Source organism: Phalacrocorax carbo, chromosome 20 (genome assembly GCF_963921805.1).
Source record: "Phalacrocorax carbo chromosome 20, bPhaCar2.1, whole genome shotgun sequence".
NCBI lineage: Eukaryota > Metazoa > Chordata > Aves > Suliformes > Phalacrocoracidae > Phalacrocorax > Phalacrocorax carbo.
Genome location: NC_087532.1, coordinates 6,789,161 through 6,805,759, shown reverse-complemented (window position 1 = coordinate 6,805,759; position 16,599 = coordinate 6,789,161). Strand labels below are relative to the sequence as shown.

At 44.7% G+C, this 16,599-nt stretch overlaps 3 protein-coding genes across 3 annotated transcripts in view; 1 reads left to right on the top strand and 2 right to left on the bottom strand.

The window, feature by feature from the left end:
- Positions 1-16,599, top strand: part of LRRC38 (leucine rich repeat containing 38) — a 155,097-nt gene that overhangs the window by 86,464 nt on the left and 52,034 nt on the right. The window lies entirely within an intron of this gene.
- CFAP107 (cilia and flagella associated protein 107) lies at positions 7,009-10,762 on the bottom strand. Its single transcript, XM_009502944.2, is given in 5 exon segments — positions 7,009-7,373; positions 7,980-8,157; positions 9,039-9,152; positions 10,168-10,313; positions 10,723-10,762. Coding segments are annotated over 5 exon segments (765 nt in total). The 3' UTR covers positions 7,009-7,086.
- LOC104043341 (arylacetamide deacetylase-like 4) lies at positions 10,669-15,323 on the bottom strand. Its single transcript, XM_064470265.1, has 4 exons — positions 14,934-15,323; positions 12,675-12,891; positions 12,407-12,470; positions 10,669-11,751 (listed from the first exon to the last, which is right to left on the bottom strand). Exons 1-4 carry the CDS (start codon positions 15,246-15,248, stop codon positions 10,977-10,979), a joined length of 1,371 nt encoding a protein of 456 aa, XP_064326335.1. The 5' UTR covers positions 15,249-15,323; the 3' UTR covers positions 10,669-10,976.

The window sequence follows — 16,599 nt, the reverse complement described above, 5'->3', positions numbered from 1 at the left end:
CTGTAGCAAGTGCATTGGCTATTTCCAGGAAAAAAAACATTATTCATGAAGAAGAGCAAGACCTTTTGCTAGTTGTCTGTCAGCCACGTACTATTTAACAGCTACCTGTGCCAGGGTCTGCTTTTTGTGTTGATTGCATAAAATCAAGCAGAGTTTACCTTCAACCCTGCTTTGACCTTGTTTCTACTGCAGTAGAAATAGAGAGTAACAATGGCGCCTTTCAGCTCTGGGGATTTCAAAACATTTGGAAAAGCTGCATCCTCTGAACAGAGATATGGCACTGTTTTAAGGAACACGTAGAAGTTCCTTCCCCGTAAGAAAGTGAGGGTACTCATTTCCCTTACATCGAAGAGGGGCTCTGGGCCGCTGGGGTCTATAGCAGACCTCAGCCGCCAGCAGTCCGTTGGCCAGCACACCGTGCAGCGAGCCTCGGTGTCCACAGATGGCCCCGCGTCACGGATCAGAGGCCAGGAGACAGCTCCTCATAAGCAACTGTCAGATGCCAGAGAAGCCAAGGCACCATGGTGCAGTCTTCAGGGAGCACTAAAACAGAGCCAATTCTGCCACCTGCTGCTCCCCTACATGTCTACAGTGCCCTTATTTTCAGCATCGACCAAGCCTTGTCTGCTCCGACCTGGCTGAGATTTTACTGACGTTGTGTTTACCAGTGGGATTGCCGCATTGAAGCCTAAAACACTCGAGAAGCTAGATTAAGTGATTTGCTTTCAATATTTGAGTACCAGCAGTAATTGAGAGTGTCCGTGCAGTACGTAGTGATAGGCATGGGGAAGAATGTCCTCGCCTGTTCTACAAAAGCAAATGATTGGAATGTGCTCAGTATATATATAAAAGTAAAATTACTGATAACACAAAATGTCAGGAATATTGAGGGAGAGTGGGCTGTCCAGGGAGAGCATTGACAGAACCAGAGGTCCTTTCAAGGCTCAAGAGTTTGAGGGAACAGAAGAAAAATGCAGGCTTGCCTGTACAAACCAGTGGATTTTTATAGCATTCCTCTAGATATCTCAAAGCGAAGAGTTTAAATTAGAAAGCTGACTCTGTGGGCAGTTATCAGCAACCAGCATGTGCAAAGCCGTAGCTTCTGTATCACTGGAGGAATTCAAAATTTCTTCATTTTAAATTTTAAAAATCCAAAGTTTTCTCTTCATTGGCTGCCAGGCTAGAACACGCAAGAAGCCTGGGCAATGCCTAGCCTCTGAGTCTCTTTTCCAGGCGCACTTTTCTGTCTGGTATGAGTGTTCCCCACCCTGAGGTGAAGTAGGGGGGACAAGGCTCTAGGCTTCCATGCCCGGGGAAGCTGCTGAAGCGCTGATATAAAGGATGTCAGGGTTGCCATGGCAGAACGCAGTTGTTTGGAACTTAAGGGAGACTTTGGCAGCGTTCCTCTAGGGATCCTTAACTACCTCTCAGGCCAACCACTGTCAAGGACATGGGCTACCATCAGGTCAATGTTCTCTTTATATGTAGTGCTAACTAAATTTAGTGTTAAATCTGCTGTGAAAATTTACAGCTTATAATATTTACCTGACAGACGTCCAGACCCTCTTGTCCAAATACACAGTTCCTTAAATTAGACACAAAATATGTCACGAGGCAGCAGCCTAAATTACATATTTACAGCACTGGAGCAGGTAAGTACATACTTAGGCAGCCAGTCCTGAATTCTTATTTTAAACAAATGGACCGACTTGTTCAATGTATTTTTTACAATCCTGACAGAGTATTTAAACAGTCCTAGGTCTGGGAGCTCTCTGGGCCAGAGGCTGTCTTGAGATTGTCTGCTTACCACTGAGCTCTGCACAATGTGCCTGGCATCCTCAGGGGTTGCTGGCAATTGAAAGAATAGAAGTATGTGGCAATAAAATGACTGTGCCTAGAGATTTTTTCCTTCTTAGCGAACGTTATCGCCCCAAAACAACCAGTATATTACTTATATAACAATTTCCTTATGGGTCATTGTTGAATAGAACTCGGGTCCTTCCATACCCAGAGCAAACGCCCTCATCACAACTATGAAATTATGTCCTTTATATGCTGCTGGAGTTCTTCTCTTCAACAACTAGTTCAGGAGCTACCGCACAGTTACGTCTAGAAAACCAGAATTGTACTCTCAGCAGTTCTTCAATATCCCAAACTTAGTCCTTCGTAAAGTAATTCCCACAAATAGCCTTTTGAACCTGTATGGATTTTAAATCTTAACAAGACCAGAAAAAGAACGAAGGGAGTGTCTTCATTAGAGACAGCTCAGAGCACAAATCAGGTTCATGACACGCTGCTGCATCTTGGTTGCTTGTAGCTACTCTTGAAGACAAGTGGCTCCTTTGAAATGTGAATGCGGATATAGATTAAGGAAGAGGCTTCGGCAAAGAGCGTGTCACAATTTGGGAAGTTTATGCACTTCTCATTCGGGTGAGTGAGCAGGGCCTAACCCTGCTTAGTGGTTAACTTAGTCTTATTGAAATCAGTGGGACTATGCCCCTGCGTGGTCCTCTATGCTGCTGTAAGACTGCGGGGTACAGCGCTTTGTTTCAGGTATGTGCTTTTTTGGTGAAAATCTTGACGGGAGCCGTAGTTCGTGTTGATGTGCAAAAGTGTTTCTATGGGGAAAGCTGCGCTGCCGAGAAAAGAAGGACCAAATAGGAATTATTTTTTGAAAGCTGGTAAATTAATTTTTTTCCTGAAGTGTTTCAATCCCATATGGCAGTAAGATTATCATCGTAGGTGTATTGCAAATGAAATCTGTTTAGACTGCTTAGACAGGAAGAAAGAGAGTATCGATGGCATGGTTTTAAGAAGATACCTTTTAAAAGCTGATCAGTTCAGCTCAGTTCAACAAACAGTAAAAAATGTAAAAAAGGAAAAGGCTAGTTACTAATGGCAATTTGACGTTTTCATCACCAATATGAAAAATACGTGTTTAAATACACAAGCTTTGCCAGATATGGGTGCTTTGTTGTAATGCTACCAAAGAAAGCTTTTTTATATTCTTATGAGAGCCGGGTAGGTCTGAGTCCCAGTCCCAGGAGCTTAAGGTACCGTTCAAAGACGCCAGTGCAATGGAACGTGCGGGTTTGGAGGACAGGGCTCGGCAGCCTGCGTGTCCCCATTAGCTTGTGTTCAAATTCAGACCAGGGAAGCTGTTTTACCAGTTAACTGACTTGGATAGCTCTTTTTAAGCACCTTCCAAGGAATATTTGTAACTTTCTGAGGGAGGCCTCCTGACCATGCGAACAACCTCTTGTCAACTGCCTGTTTCTCCTCTCCCTGAAACCCTCCTGTTCAGTCTCCGTGACCACCCTCACTTCACAGCTCGCACCCACAGCCCCCAGTTACTGCAGAACTTGCCAGCCAGAATCAGTGTTCCTTGTCTGAGCCCCAGCCCTGACTGAGATTCTCAGTCCAAAGAATCTGTCTTCTTGTTTATGCAGCTCATCTAGGCTGACATCGGTCTCCTTCAAGGCAAGAAATATGCTTGCTTTGAGAGATGCGCATCAATTCTAAATACCGCTTTGTCTCTTTAATGTCACAGAAGTTCAAATGTGAGGCTGATCTCATGCAATCAAGACTGTCTAGAACGTTTTCATAACAGAGAGTTGTACCTAAACATCTATTTGCTCCATGAAAAATCGAAGAGACCGGTGCACTCTTGCTTTCCCGTCACAAGTGACCACCAGGCCCTGAGACTGGAAAAAAAAAAGTTTCTCAAAAAAAGCTTGGATAAATCTGACAGAGTGGCAAAATGTGATCCTTCGCATATTGTAATGAATCCCTGGAGTCCCAAAGTGCTCGTTGTACGTTAATGAATTAATGCCTTACAACATCAGAGTGTTCCAGAGTAAACGTTACCTATTTACTTGTCTGATTGAAACGTGCTTGAGTTCTGAACTCCATCTGTATTTCAGAGGTCTCCGAGTTCAAGAGTTTTTATCACCAGGTCTGGATTTCAAGCTGATCTCCTTTCTTTATAAGGTTATGCTATTTTTATAATTAATATCCCCTTTTCCAGGAAAGTGTAATCTTCATAGTGTGACCCACCATTTCTGTTGTACATTTACATTAGTTGGCTGAATTTTCTGCTTACTAGTGAATGGATTTCTGAGCTATTGCAAATTTTTAATGATGAAATTTCAGGTTTTCTCACCTCTTTTCCATGGCAGCTGTGAACATCTTAATTGTTTCGGTTTTCACCTGTTCTTGAAACACAGGCAAAATGACCTCTGTTCTAGTGGTTTTACTGTGAGTAGAAGTCCTTGCAATTTCTGAAGATTCGAGGGAGTTGGGAAATGTGCTTGTGTTAGACACAACGAGGGTATTTATTATCACAGGAGTCTCTAGCACAGCAATACTGTAACTGATTAAACAGCATTGTTTGTCTCAGCAAGAATTACTGTCTCTGAACTCTGGGTGTAGGTCTCCTTCATTTTTATCTGCCATTCCTACTTGTACGCACTTCTGCCTTGTGCACTGCTGTACTTGCAGAAATTCTGTGTATGCTTACCTCTACCTACGGGCAATAAAACAGAGGTACAGGATCAGAACCTAGGATTCTGACCTAATCAAAATGGTCAGCAAGAAAATATAAATGAGGTATTCTCGGGGTAGCCATGTGTTTGCAGCGTTGCTTTCAGCAGTGGCTCAACCTTACAGTTTTGGGGGGTTCTGTCTGGAATAATTTAGGTCAACTACATTTTGTAGGTAAAAAAAGGGGGGAAAGCTTGATTATCAGTCTGAATCTGTCTGAAATGTCATCTTGTAGAATACTTGAGCAATGTGTTTGAGATAAAGATACGTTTATTCAGTTTTCGTAGTTGGTGTTTGATTCCACCTTCACTGAACTCAGACCAAGAGATGGAGAAGCCGCCTTGACTCGTTCTGTCATGAGTTCAGCTTGAGGCTTGAGCCACCAAAAAGCTAGCTAGATATCTGTGGTGCATATTGAGTGTGGCCGAGGCGGAAAGAGCTAAACAGTTAAACAGTTCAAAGCAGGTATTTTGCTACCGGCTGTTACTGATCGCAGCTGACACGTCTTGTAGAGTTGTGCATTTTTCTATTTAAGAAGCTCTTTATCAAAATGCATTTCATCTGGTCAGCTAGCATCCTTTGTTTGGTTCCTGTGCGTGTTGTAGTCGTGTATTTTACTTGTAAATGGCTCGACAGTTGAACGGATTAGACCTGTGCTTGGGCAGCCCTGCCCAGCCAGCTTACAGATTTGGAATTAATGTTTTCATACAAATGTCATAGGAGGGACTTGTGCATCTCGGTCATTGCCTGTACATCAAGCCGGTCATTTCTTTCCATATATGATTTTTGGTTTTAGAAGACGGTAGGTAATAACCATAAATGTTTCATCTCCTATAACTATTTAATAATTATGAATGACTGAAGACCAAATTTTTAAACAAACTGATAGAGTTGCACGAAATGAAGACTACCGTTGTGCAGTTGTCTAAGCTGTATTCTAAATAGTATATGGGCTTTGTTGTGCTATTAAGATGCATGCCTGACTGGTGTTTTCATTAAAAATATTAGCACATGGGTAACAAACAGAAAAATACACTTTTTATAGCCATATTGGCAATAAAATTAATCTGGATGGACTTCCTTGTGGAGACAAGAATTTCTGTATCCGCCAATTTTCATTGCATTGTAAGGCATGCCTTCTGTATGGATCATTTTAAGGATTTTTTTTTTCAAGAGAATGTGGTTTTTATAACACAGCACTAATAGCTGGCTGTGTTTCAGTGACTGCTTTCACCTGTTTTGCTTTCAATTTTTTCTAATTGTCTTTGATCTCACTGGGGCTTTGAAGCCAAAAAAAACCCATATAAAGCTTATCTAATTATCAGCGCCCTTGCATCTCTAAAAGATTTCATTAACAATGCTGCTTTCTGATTCATGCAGCCAGCTGGGGGTCTGCGTACCCACCCACAGACCTTTTTGGATGTCTCACAGATTAGTGAAGAATCACTTTGCCAATAGGTGCCACTGTTGCTCCACACACACGTCTGAATGATCAATGCCCTTCAGTTGAAAATCCAACCTTGAGAAAGCAAACCTGGATCACAGCGACTAAAATGTTGCAGAGGTAAAATCCTAAACAGACTACAGCCAGGGGCTTGTCCATGCCAAGAGCACGGTATATGCTTTATCTTGTTCCTAAAAATAATTATATTATTGTTAATCTTGAGGAGAATTGATGAAGATATAAATATGCATTGAATTAATTCCAGATATGTTTAATCTAAACCTTTAACTTGCTGCAAGTTTATCGCTGAGCCTCAGACCAATAGCAGCGGAACCTTGCAAATACCTCCTCTGCTCTAAATGCGATCTAAATGCAGAAGTTGCACACCAGTGCAATAAGAATTCTACTTCAGGTAGCACTTTTTATGTAGGTCATTCACATATTTTCTCAACTGAGTGAAGTATCAGGGTGGCCTATCCTGCAGTATAAAGGCCATCTACAGCTATTTCTTCTAGGTTTACTGTTTGGTAATGTAAGGTCAGCTAATGTAGTTCACTTTGCAGCTTATCTACCGGTAAGTGCCATTCAGTCTGTAAAGCCAAGGGCAATCAAGGTCTGCTCCCTACTGCGCTGGGAGAGACCTTGGTTCACCTTGTCCTGGGGTATGAAGACATTTCATATGTTTGCTTTATCCTTGGATGTTCCAGACACATTATGGAATAACACAAGTTTCTTTTCTCCTCTTTCTTTAAAGAAATGTATAGCAAGCTGTGTGAAAATGAAAAAACAACTAAGGACAAAGCAATTAAGAGAGTTGTATCCTTTCCGGTTCACTCCTACCCTGTTTGGTTTTTTTTCTTACTGAAACTATTAATTGACCAGAAACCAACAGATGAAAATTTTGTTTTCAGTGATTTAATATCTTCTGAAATATTCCCAGCCATCTGCGGGACAGAATGTGACCCAGCAACTTGTTCTAACTAGTAGACAGCCCTCTGCCTATATAACCTAATTCTCACTCCTTCCGCATGGAACGGATCACTCTTACATCCGTGAGCAACAAGCTATATTAAGTAGTACTTAAGATCACCCTAAGCAGTTTACACAGAGGCATCCGCTGCGTTTCTGTCTCTCACCAGTTGGCCGATGGCTTGCATATATTTCTGACCCCCTTCCTAGTCCAGGATTCTACTAACATTTTGGAGAAGATGTCCCTGGTTGGAAGGGAGGTCATGAATTTTAGCTGGTTGTCTCAGTTGGCAAGTAGCAAAAGCAGAAATCTGTGGGTTTTCGTAGGAAATGGTGTAGACACTCTTCATCAGTCCAGCTTCTTTCTTGTGCCAGTTTTTCATCAGGTGATGAAGAAGGCCATAGTTGGTGGGTGGTTCTGAGACAGGAAATGATTAAATGTTAGAAACGATAGAATTAAATTTTTGGTCCTGGTGTTTTTACTCCACAGCTGTCATAGGGAATATTTGTACTATTCTGACAGCAGATAAAGAACAAAACAGATCTTCTTGTTCCCAGGTCTGGCTGGGAAGGAAAAATCACTGTTAAATAGCGATAGAACAGCATATAAATGTAAGGAGTCCTGATTCTTCATAGTCTCTCTGGTAGATATTTAAAAAGTTAGCAGAGCTGTACACGTTACTTAAATTCAGAAAGATAACAATAGTCCGTGAATTCTCCTGCTAGTTGTATCTTACAGCTCTCCTTGTTCTCAGCTGGGTGTCTTGCATTATTGCATAGGGGAGAGAAATCTGCTCATTGACACTGTCCTTCCCTGCTTCTGTGGTGATAAAGTACTGTTGTATGGATAACATTCCACTTTATCAATCAGAAGAATAAGCTACTGACTGGGTAAGAAAGTAACCAAAAGTCACCACAAGATCCATTTTCAGAATTAAAACAGAAGGAGATTCCTGGCTCTAAGTCCATATATTGACCACTGCACCGTGTTCCATCTGATTGAATTAATAATGCCAAAAACTACCAAGAATGGGGAAATCTGATTTCTGAGGAATCCAGGCAAGCTTGCGTCCATTCCAGCTGCGGAGGGGAGGCAGCACAGGGTTGTAACCGTGTCTATTATATTTATCGTCATACTCCGATACTAAATTTCGGCTTCTTGGTTCGTCATGGTGGGTGAAGAAGTGCTGCATTGGCAGGCCCTGAAATGAGATACACATGAAACCATGCCATTTGTCTTTGTACACAGCATTCAGGTGGCTTAGAGTGAACTTCAGTCAGACTGTGCTACCAGTGATAGCAGTACTTTTATTACTTTTATTACTTTTACCTTTCATCTAATCCCTGAAAATAAGGGCATTAGCATTTCAAGTAAATTTCCAGTTAAATTAAGCAACTACATCTGTATCTCATGAGATCTGATTAGTTTGATTTCAACACATGCATCACAGATTTGCAGATACATTTAAGAAGCCTGCAAATGAAAAGCTGATTGTCTTGTGCAGTTGAGGTGTTTCATTGTGCACCAGCATCACATACACTACCTTCCAGCTCTGTGTCAGGAGGAGAGAATGATAAGAATATTGGGGAGTGGAGGCACCCCGGAGAAAGGGACGTTCTAGCAGGTGTGCCTTGTGGGAAATTATTGTTGTGAAAGATCTGGGACTCATTTAAGTGCAGTGTGTTCCTATGAATCAGAGGTGTGCTGATGAAAATAATCCTCTTTTACCAGCAAGCTAATATTATAGCCATCAGAATGTCCTGAAGGCACAATACTCAGTCCTAGCAGGTGGTAACACACTGGTTTTCTGCATGTGCCCCGGTCACCCTCCGAGGCAGAGACGGGGGAAAAACAGAGAACACCGAGAAGTATGTGCCGTTTGTCTGCCTCGGAAAGGCGTCCTGCTTCAGGCAAACATAGGAGGCAGCTCCTGATCCTGTAAACTGGCCTCAGAGCTGCGGTGCCCTCTTTTACACACTTGGTCGTTTAAGGGCATAAAACATGATTTAAGTATTAGTCAAAGATCATCGCTGTTCGAATGTTGGCACACACAGCCCTACACGTGAAATTGCTTTTACTTACCTCGCATTTCTCCATCATGGCTCTCCTTAGTGTTTGGTCTGGTCTGTGATCTGGGAAGCACGTGAAGTCTGTTCTGTACGTGCTGCTGCCGAGTTCCCCGGTGTCTTTTGTAAACTGGAGAGATATACAACACTCAGTACTGCTAAGGCAATCTGATAATTCCAGCAGCTCTCTTCCAGTGCTGCTTTCTTCCTCCACGCATTTAAAAAGCACTTATTTGGAAAGAAGCCCGTACTTTTTCTCAGAAGGTAAAGTCAGCTGGTATAATCAGCCATTGTCAAATTCTGGATTGATTCCTTGGTGTAAATATAAGATACTGTACAGCCCTTGTAAAATTATTCATGGTTCAGTGTTAAATACTTCCACCTGCCATGTGAACTAGCATCTGAGAAGGATGAACGAACCCTTTATCTTGTCCCTTTGTTCCTACTTCTGCCGCAGCGGGCCAGTCTCTGCAGTGTCGCCTAGCATTTTGCTCCAGGGGAAAAAAAAATCTAAAGAAATTAATTTTAGCAGTGTCGGGAGGATTTGCCCTAACAGGTCCAATATGGAACACAACTGGCATGTTTTAACAAAGTTAAATGTCTAATGGTAGAATTTTGCTCAGCTCTTAAGCAGGGCGTGCAATCTATAGAGCAGCTCTGCTCACAAAGATCTCCTTATTTATACAAGCAAATGAAACTAATATCCAAATTATTAAAGATCCTCTGATACAAGTAATAATAAGTATTAACTTATGGAAGGGTTAATGAAGCCTCTCTTGTATAATGTTGGTGTATGTTATTAAGTTGTGTATATTGTCGTTGTGTAGTTGCATGTAAGTTTATAGCACTCTGGAGTGATTCCATAAGAGGTGCTATAGCATTTTTAATTGCTAATGTTATGTCCAGTGTGAACCACACAACATCACCCGTGCTCAGGCACTGCTTCTGTCCTGCCTTAGAGAGAAGAATGGCAGATCATTAACAATTAATGTAACGTAGGCCAAGCAAGATGTTTATCATTTTCCCTTTTACTACTCCTCCTAGATGAGCCTGGACTCTAGCTTACACCTGCAGCAGTAACTACCTCTGCAGCGCTGGTTCTGACCCGCTCCACTCCTGCTCTCACGCTTCCTTCCCGATCTTACCCTTTTCCTCTCATACAGCCAGTTTCCAATGAGAACTTTACTAGAGTATTTGGGTTCAATTTTCCACCAATCCTGTCCATCTTTTTGCGACGCAGTCATATTTCTGTGTCTCACCAGCACTACCCTCCCTGGTTGTTGGAACTGTCCTTCAAGTTAAATGGGTGAGAGATTACTCAATAGTCCAGGGATAAAACTAGGGCAGAAAGGGGCTCCACTTCTGCCTGGCTGCGTGCTGCTGCCTGGCTGCGTGGAACTGCTTGGCCCTAGAACTGTTTGCTTGCTGTCCCCACGGTGACTGTTCCAGTAACCGCATTCTAGGCGGCACCATATTTACTGCTGAGCAAAACAGTGGCGCCTAACCCACTGAAGTCAGCTGGGACTGTTTCTCGAATGGAGTTCGGAATCAGAGCACAGGGTATGTCTCAAAACATTGCGATGGAAGTGAGGTACTCCTCCATACCCCCACACCACACATACCTGCACGACACACACTCTCTCTTCATAGACGGACACGATCACGAAAGACGGATTTTATTTTAAACCAGTGGGACAAACCAGGGCGTCCGTTCAAAATGACATTGTACTTTATTGACATAGGGAAAGATGAGGGCTTGCAGCACGGTACAAGTTTGTGTAAGGTTTGCATACTCCATGTTCCAACTAATAGCTGGAATGAGGTTCTGATGAGCCTTGTTTATCGTTGTTACTGGCTGCCCTTGACTGACTACCCATCACCTGATATTAAATATCCTAAAAAGATATTTTCCTAGGTTGAGGCATAAACAGACTCATGGAATCTAAGATGTTTACTATAAGCTTTTTAGGAAGTTAACAACGCTGTCCAATCCCCTTTTCCCAGCTGGAAATGAGAAACCACAATAATCATAGAGGCTTATGATTCCATGGAATCCATCCTCGAGGTGGTACCAGGTCACTCGAACACCGTTGTCCTCCAATCTCTTCTTGTAAAGCAAGCCGTCGTCCCTCAGCACATCATACTCACAAGTCAGGATGAAAGATTCGGGCAGCTGATGAACAATAGCATCCTCAGCTAACAGCGGGCACAGGTTGGGCTCACAGAATCTTTTCACTGTCTCATAAACTTCAGCTATAAAATCAGTGGGCATAAGTGGCTTCACACCTCTGACCTTAAATTTTTCAGGGATATTATCTGGACTCACCCACTTCCTGTACTTCAGCCTCATATCTGGAGGAATATGAGAGCCCTCCAAGACCTCTCGCATATGCAATGCGTGCCCATTTAGGTACTGCAACGCAAAGAAAGCAGCACGTTCTCGCAATAAGAGAGGGACTCCTCGATTCTGCTGATAGGATGGTAGATTGAAGTCCAGCGCCTGAAGGCCTGGGTAGATCAAGATCTGAGCACGTAGCCTGGGGAGGTCTGATCTACCTGCAAGGGTCTGGCTAACAGCAGCTGCCAGATTGCCCCCAGCACTGTCCCCGCAGACAATTACGTTGGCAGGATCCACACCGTAGTGCTCGATATTCTTCATAAAGTGTATGGTAGCGTTAAGACAGTCTTCATACGCAGCAGGGTATTTGTGTTCAGGAGCTAAACGGTACCTAGCACACAGAAAGCGACAAGCGTAAGAGAAGGAAATGTCATTAGTATTAATCGAGACATGGTATCCTATGCTGTCTTTCAGCCCTGTCATTTGGGGTGGTTTTCCTCCAGGTCAGGGTATTGATCACCTCCTAAGCAGGCATTCCTCAGATTGCGGCTAAGGTGTAAATTGTGTAGTCAGTCACACGGACTCGGTAAAGTTGGACTGATTAAGAGTCTGACCAAGACTTTTTTACATTCCTTAGTAACACTGAAAACAACCTGTGTATTCTTGACAAGATAATTAATAATCTTTTGTCTCTGCTCACTATGTATAAAATGGGAGTAACACTGTGATTATTGTCTCTTTTTCTATAAATCACAATTGTTTGGAGCACCTTACTACACGTTCGTGTGTTCAGCAGACTGTTTTCACCTAAGTTTTTGATTGGTTTTTATAGATTTTCTTAGTGTATTGATTTTCGGAGTATGTCAGGGCATGAACAGCTAAGGGCTGTGAAATCTCCTTTATCACTACTTGTCTCCTTATGGACTTCACTGAATTCTATAGAAATTTCTCTGCGAAAAAGAGCATCTCCAAAACCAGCACAGCTCTGCTGTGGCCCCACAGCAACAATAATCTCCAAACAACAGAACTGGGTAGGGCTTACTTACTGAACGGAAACAACTACCGATTCACTTTCGCGGGATATGTAGCGGCATACTTTTTCATAGGTATCTGGAAAAGAAATACTTTCATTAGTGCTTTGCAACTGCCCTCGTCTCTGAGACAGCTAGGCAATGTTCATTCCAGAAAGACATGTATTTGTCTTCTGACTTCCTCCCAGATTATGTGGTGAAACGTAATCCTCTTATCTCATTTTTATACAAATATGAGAATGTTATTTCCACATTACTACAATTCCTCCAGCAAATATCTTACCGAGACTTCCAAATACCCAGCCTCCTCCATGAAAGAAGATGATACCTCGCCTTCGCCCAGCAGAGGTAGCTTTAGGCTGATAAACCCTCACAGGTACTTTGTTAAACTGCAGATCCTGGATAAAGAGCTTTGGATCCACCCCTAGTTTCCGTCCCTGTCGCACGTATCGGCCAAAAGTGATTTGACTGCAAAGTCCAGTCTTCTCCAAAATCTTTCCCTGTTAAAGGTAAAACAAATTAAGGCTTCTTTAAAAGTCTTGGGTTAGCCAAGGTACGCAAACTCTGCATCACACTTACATTGAACTGTATTGGCGGGAAATTCTAAAGAAACACAGAGTTTACACCCCCCCACACCTCCAAAAAAAACGGTATTGCTGTAAAATATGAATACACTATAAGAAGATATAATAATAACAGCACAAGAAGTTAGAATAACTGCCACGAGGACTGTTCATAGAGGAGGATAATGGCGATGCACGCATCTCCCAGACGCTCTCTAACTGGCTTCATGCGCACCCGGCCCTGACGGGAGAGCCCGTTCTAAGAGGTTGTTTAGTCCTTGGGCTTTGCCTTAATAAACCTGTGGAAAACAGTGAGGAAAAGTAACACCACAGTTGGTTTTCTTGGTAGGAATGCCCAGTCCTAAGAAAGTGGGAGATCCCAGGATAGAGTCAGAAAACAGTATTTAAGTTTGCCTGAAGTTCTACCCAAAAGGAGAAGTTCTACCGCTTACTGCACCGGCAGGAATCTGAAGAATCAGACTTTAAAATGTAGGCTTCACATACAGCAATTTGACCTGTTTCTGATAAAAATAAAGCTCTCTGATTCGAGATAAACAAGTTTCCCAAGCTCTCACATCATACAGACTGTAAAAAATTTACTTCCATTACTCAAATCCAGTGTCCTTCTTATATCACACTGGAAATTTAATGTAGGCCATCGAGCTTGGCTCTCTCGGAGTAAACATCTTGATCGTCAGTACTGTTCTGCACACCTTTGTGCTCGTTCGTTTCATTTATTCTGGAGAACAATGAAATGGCGTATATGGAAACAGCAATAAAAGCTGTAATAGGTCTTCGTTGCATAAACTAATAGTCCTGAATAAGACCATAAAACTCAGTGAGTTTTCAAACACTAAGTGCCGAGCTGCGTTGTACGAGTTAGTTACTGCTTTTCATTTGCACAACAGATTTACTGAGCCCAATGCTCTTGGAATGATCTTGCAAGCTAGAATATAAACCTGATGTAATAAGTGAGCAAACAAGAAGTTGGGAACCAACTTCATTACCGGAATCAAGCAAATAAACCATTACGGCGCAGTTACTAACAAGATCCCAATTTTAAATGCCCAGTGAGACTCTTTTAATTCAGGTGCCCAATGGGAGTCTTTCTTAATCCATTCCCTTGTCATCACCCGCCAGTGGGATTCAGGAGAGCTGGGCAGCTTTGTCAGCAAATTTCAAGGGGATGTAAATGGTGTAAGAAACAGCGTGGAGGAAAACGAGGTCTGAGCGATAGCAAAGGCGATGCTGCGGCTAAAGGGGTGAAGGAGAAGATTGAAGATTTTAAAAAAATTAAAAGGTACAGCAAGTGACAGAGGAAGAGTTTAGGAGGGCTCTAATGCCTTTTATGCAATGCTGTAAAAGGGAGTCCAGGGATTAAGTAAAGCAGCCCTAAACGGATTTTGTACCATAAATGTCAGCCGTGGCAGGAGCAGTTGAAGGGCTGGGGCTTTCCTTCTGCAAGGTGACTTCGCCTAAAGCTGAGGGCAGTTATGAGACAAAACGCCAGCTCGGCGCTGAATTCGAGACTTGGATCAACGCCGCCGTGGCGGCAATCTCTGCTACCGAGCCCCGGCGGGCGACTGCGGCCCGCGGCACGCCTCTTGCCCGTGGCAGCAGCAGCGGCCGGACCGCGGGTGCCCCACCGCACCGCTCCCCGCACGATGCAGAGCCGCAGGCATCACACGAGGGCGGCCGGGGCATGCGGAGCGTCATCCAGGCTCCTTTAATTTATTTTCTATTGTTTCCTAGCGCAGCCCCGTGGGCCGAGGCCTGCCCGGGCCGCCCCGGCCCCCCTGCAACCCGCCGGCGGGCGCCGGCCGCCCACCCCCGCCGCGGGGGACCCCGGCCCGGGCGGCTGCGGGGGGAAACACGACACACCCGCAAAACCCTGTAGCCCCGAGCCCGGCGCGGGTGGAACCACACACGCGCGCCCCCCGCCCCCCGAAACGCCCAGCGCGGCGGCGGGCGCGACTCACCAGGGCCGCCGTGCCGAGGAGCACGGCCAGGACCAGGCGCAGCTTGGCGGGCTGGTTCACCCCGGGCGGGATGTCGTAGCTGGGCAGGCCGAGGAGCACCGCGGCCAGCGCCACCGCCAGCCCCGCCAGCGGCAGGAGCAGCAGCAGCAGCGCCGGCAGCAGCGCCATGGCCCGCCGGCGGCCCCGCGGGGCTCCCCGGCCGGCGGCGGGGCCCGGCAGCGGCCAACCGACACCCCCCCGCCCCGCCACCGCGGCCCCGGCCGCCGGCGTCAGCGGCCGTTTGTGACAGCTCTGCAAAGCCGCCGCAGGGGTCATGGTGCGAGCGCCGGGGGGAGGCCGCGCCGCCGGCCCGGGGCGCGCCGTAATCTCGGCGCGGGGAGGCCGGTGCGTGACCCGAGCGGCGCCGAGGTGCGGGCGGGCCCCGGCCGGCCTGCCGGCTCCGGCGAGCCGGAGGGTCTGCGGCGCCGGCGGCGAGCGGGGCACCCGCGTTCCCGGCGGACGGGAGTACGCGGCTGGCCCTCACATTTAGGCGGTCGTTGTGTACAGACAGCCCGCGGGGAGCTCAAGAAGGGCTGCCGTTGCCCTGTGCAATCCAAACGGAAAACAGCATTTGTTTCAGTAAAATTTCTGATTTCCTCGGTCCTGGGAGATTATTTTCCCCCTTAGGATTTTCATTTCCTCAGTTTTAGTGTTCTGAGTTCGCCCACTACTCTTTTCCCTTTCTTTCATCAGGAGGGTATAATTATACAATCATTAAGGTTGGAAAAGACCTCTAGGATCATCAGATGAAGTATATCATCTCAAGGAATACGCTGCCTTGTCCTGAAAAGAAAACTCAAAACATGGAGAAACATCCCAGCACAGATTCTGAAAAAATAATACTGGGGAACCGCTCTCTGAAAGAACATGAAAACATTTTCATTCATATTTTCTAAGTCAAACCTCCCACCACACACAGATCAAGAGCCCAGTTCACCAATCCTTACTGTCTTTCTAAAACCTGTCATAACTGTTCCCTCTCAACCAGCATCTCTTGCCCTAAGCTTCAGTTGGCGTAACGGAGACATCCCAAAGGAGTTTGTAGAGCTACCAGCTATTTTAAAATCAGGGCAGCCCTTCCTTGCCTCCAGCAAGGTGTCCCCAATTCGCTCAGGCCTCGTACGGCTGCTCTTGCAGATGTGGTTCCGCTGTGCCGGCTGGGGATCTGTTGAACCTCCTGAGACCGTAATCTGGGCCTGTTTTTCCAGAGCCTTCCTCTAACTCTTCCCTCCAGCTGTACCTAACTTGTAATTTTACCTAAATAAAATAAAGTCATGTTTGGAGCTTATCAGATGGACATCACAAAGATCCTGCCTGAATTCACAGGGGTTATTTAATCCAAATAATTCCACAGATATATTTATCAGATTATTTATTTCTATGTAATTAAATACAAGGGATCAATCAGATGCTGATTTGAAAGAAAAGGGACTGAAATACAGCAGGTGGAAAATATTAAAACTGTAAAGACTGACATGTCAATAGTCTCATGAGGAAAAAAACAGAATTCAGACAGTATTGGAAGTTCATGAATATCAAAATTGGTATTTTACACATCAAAGGGTATCACATTTTTGCTGAGAAGTACTACCTGAGGTTTGGGAGACTAAACGGAGGCATTAGTGGG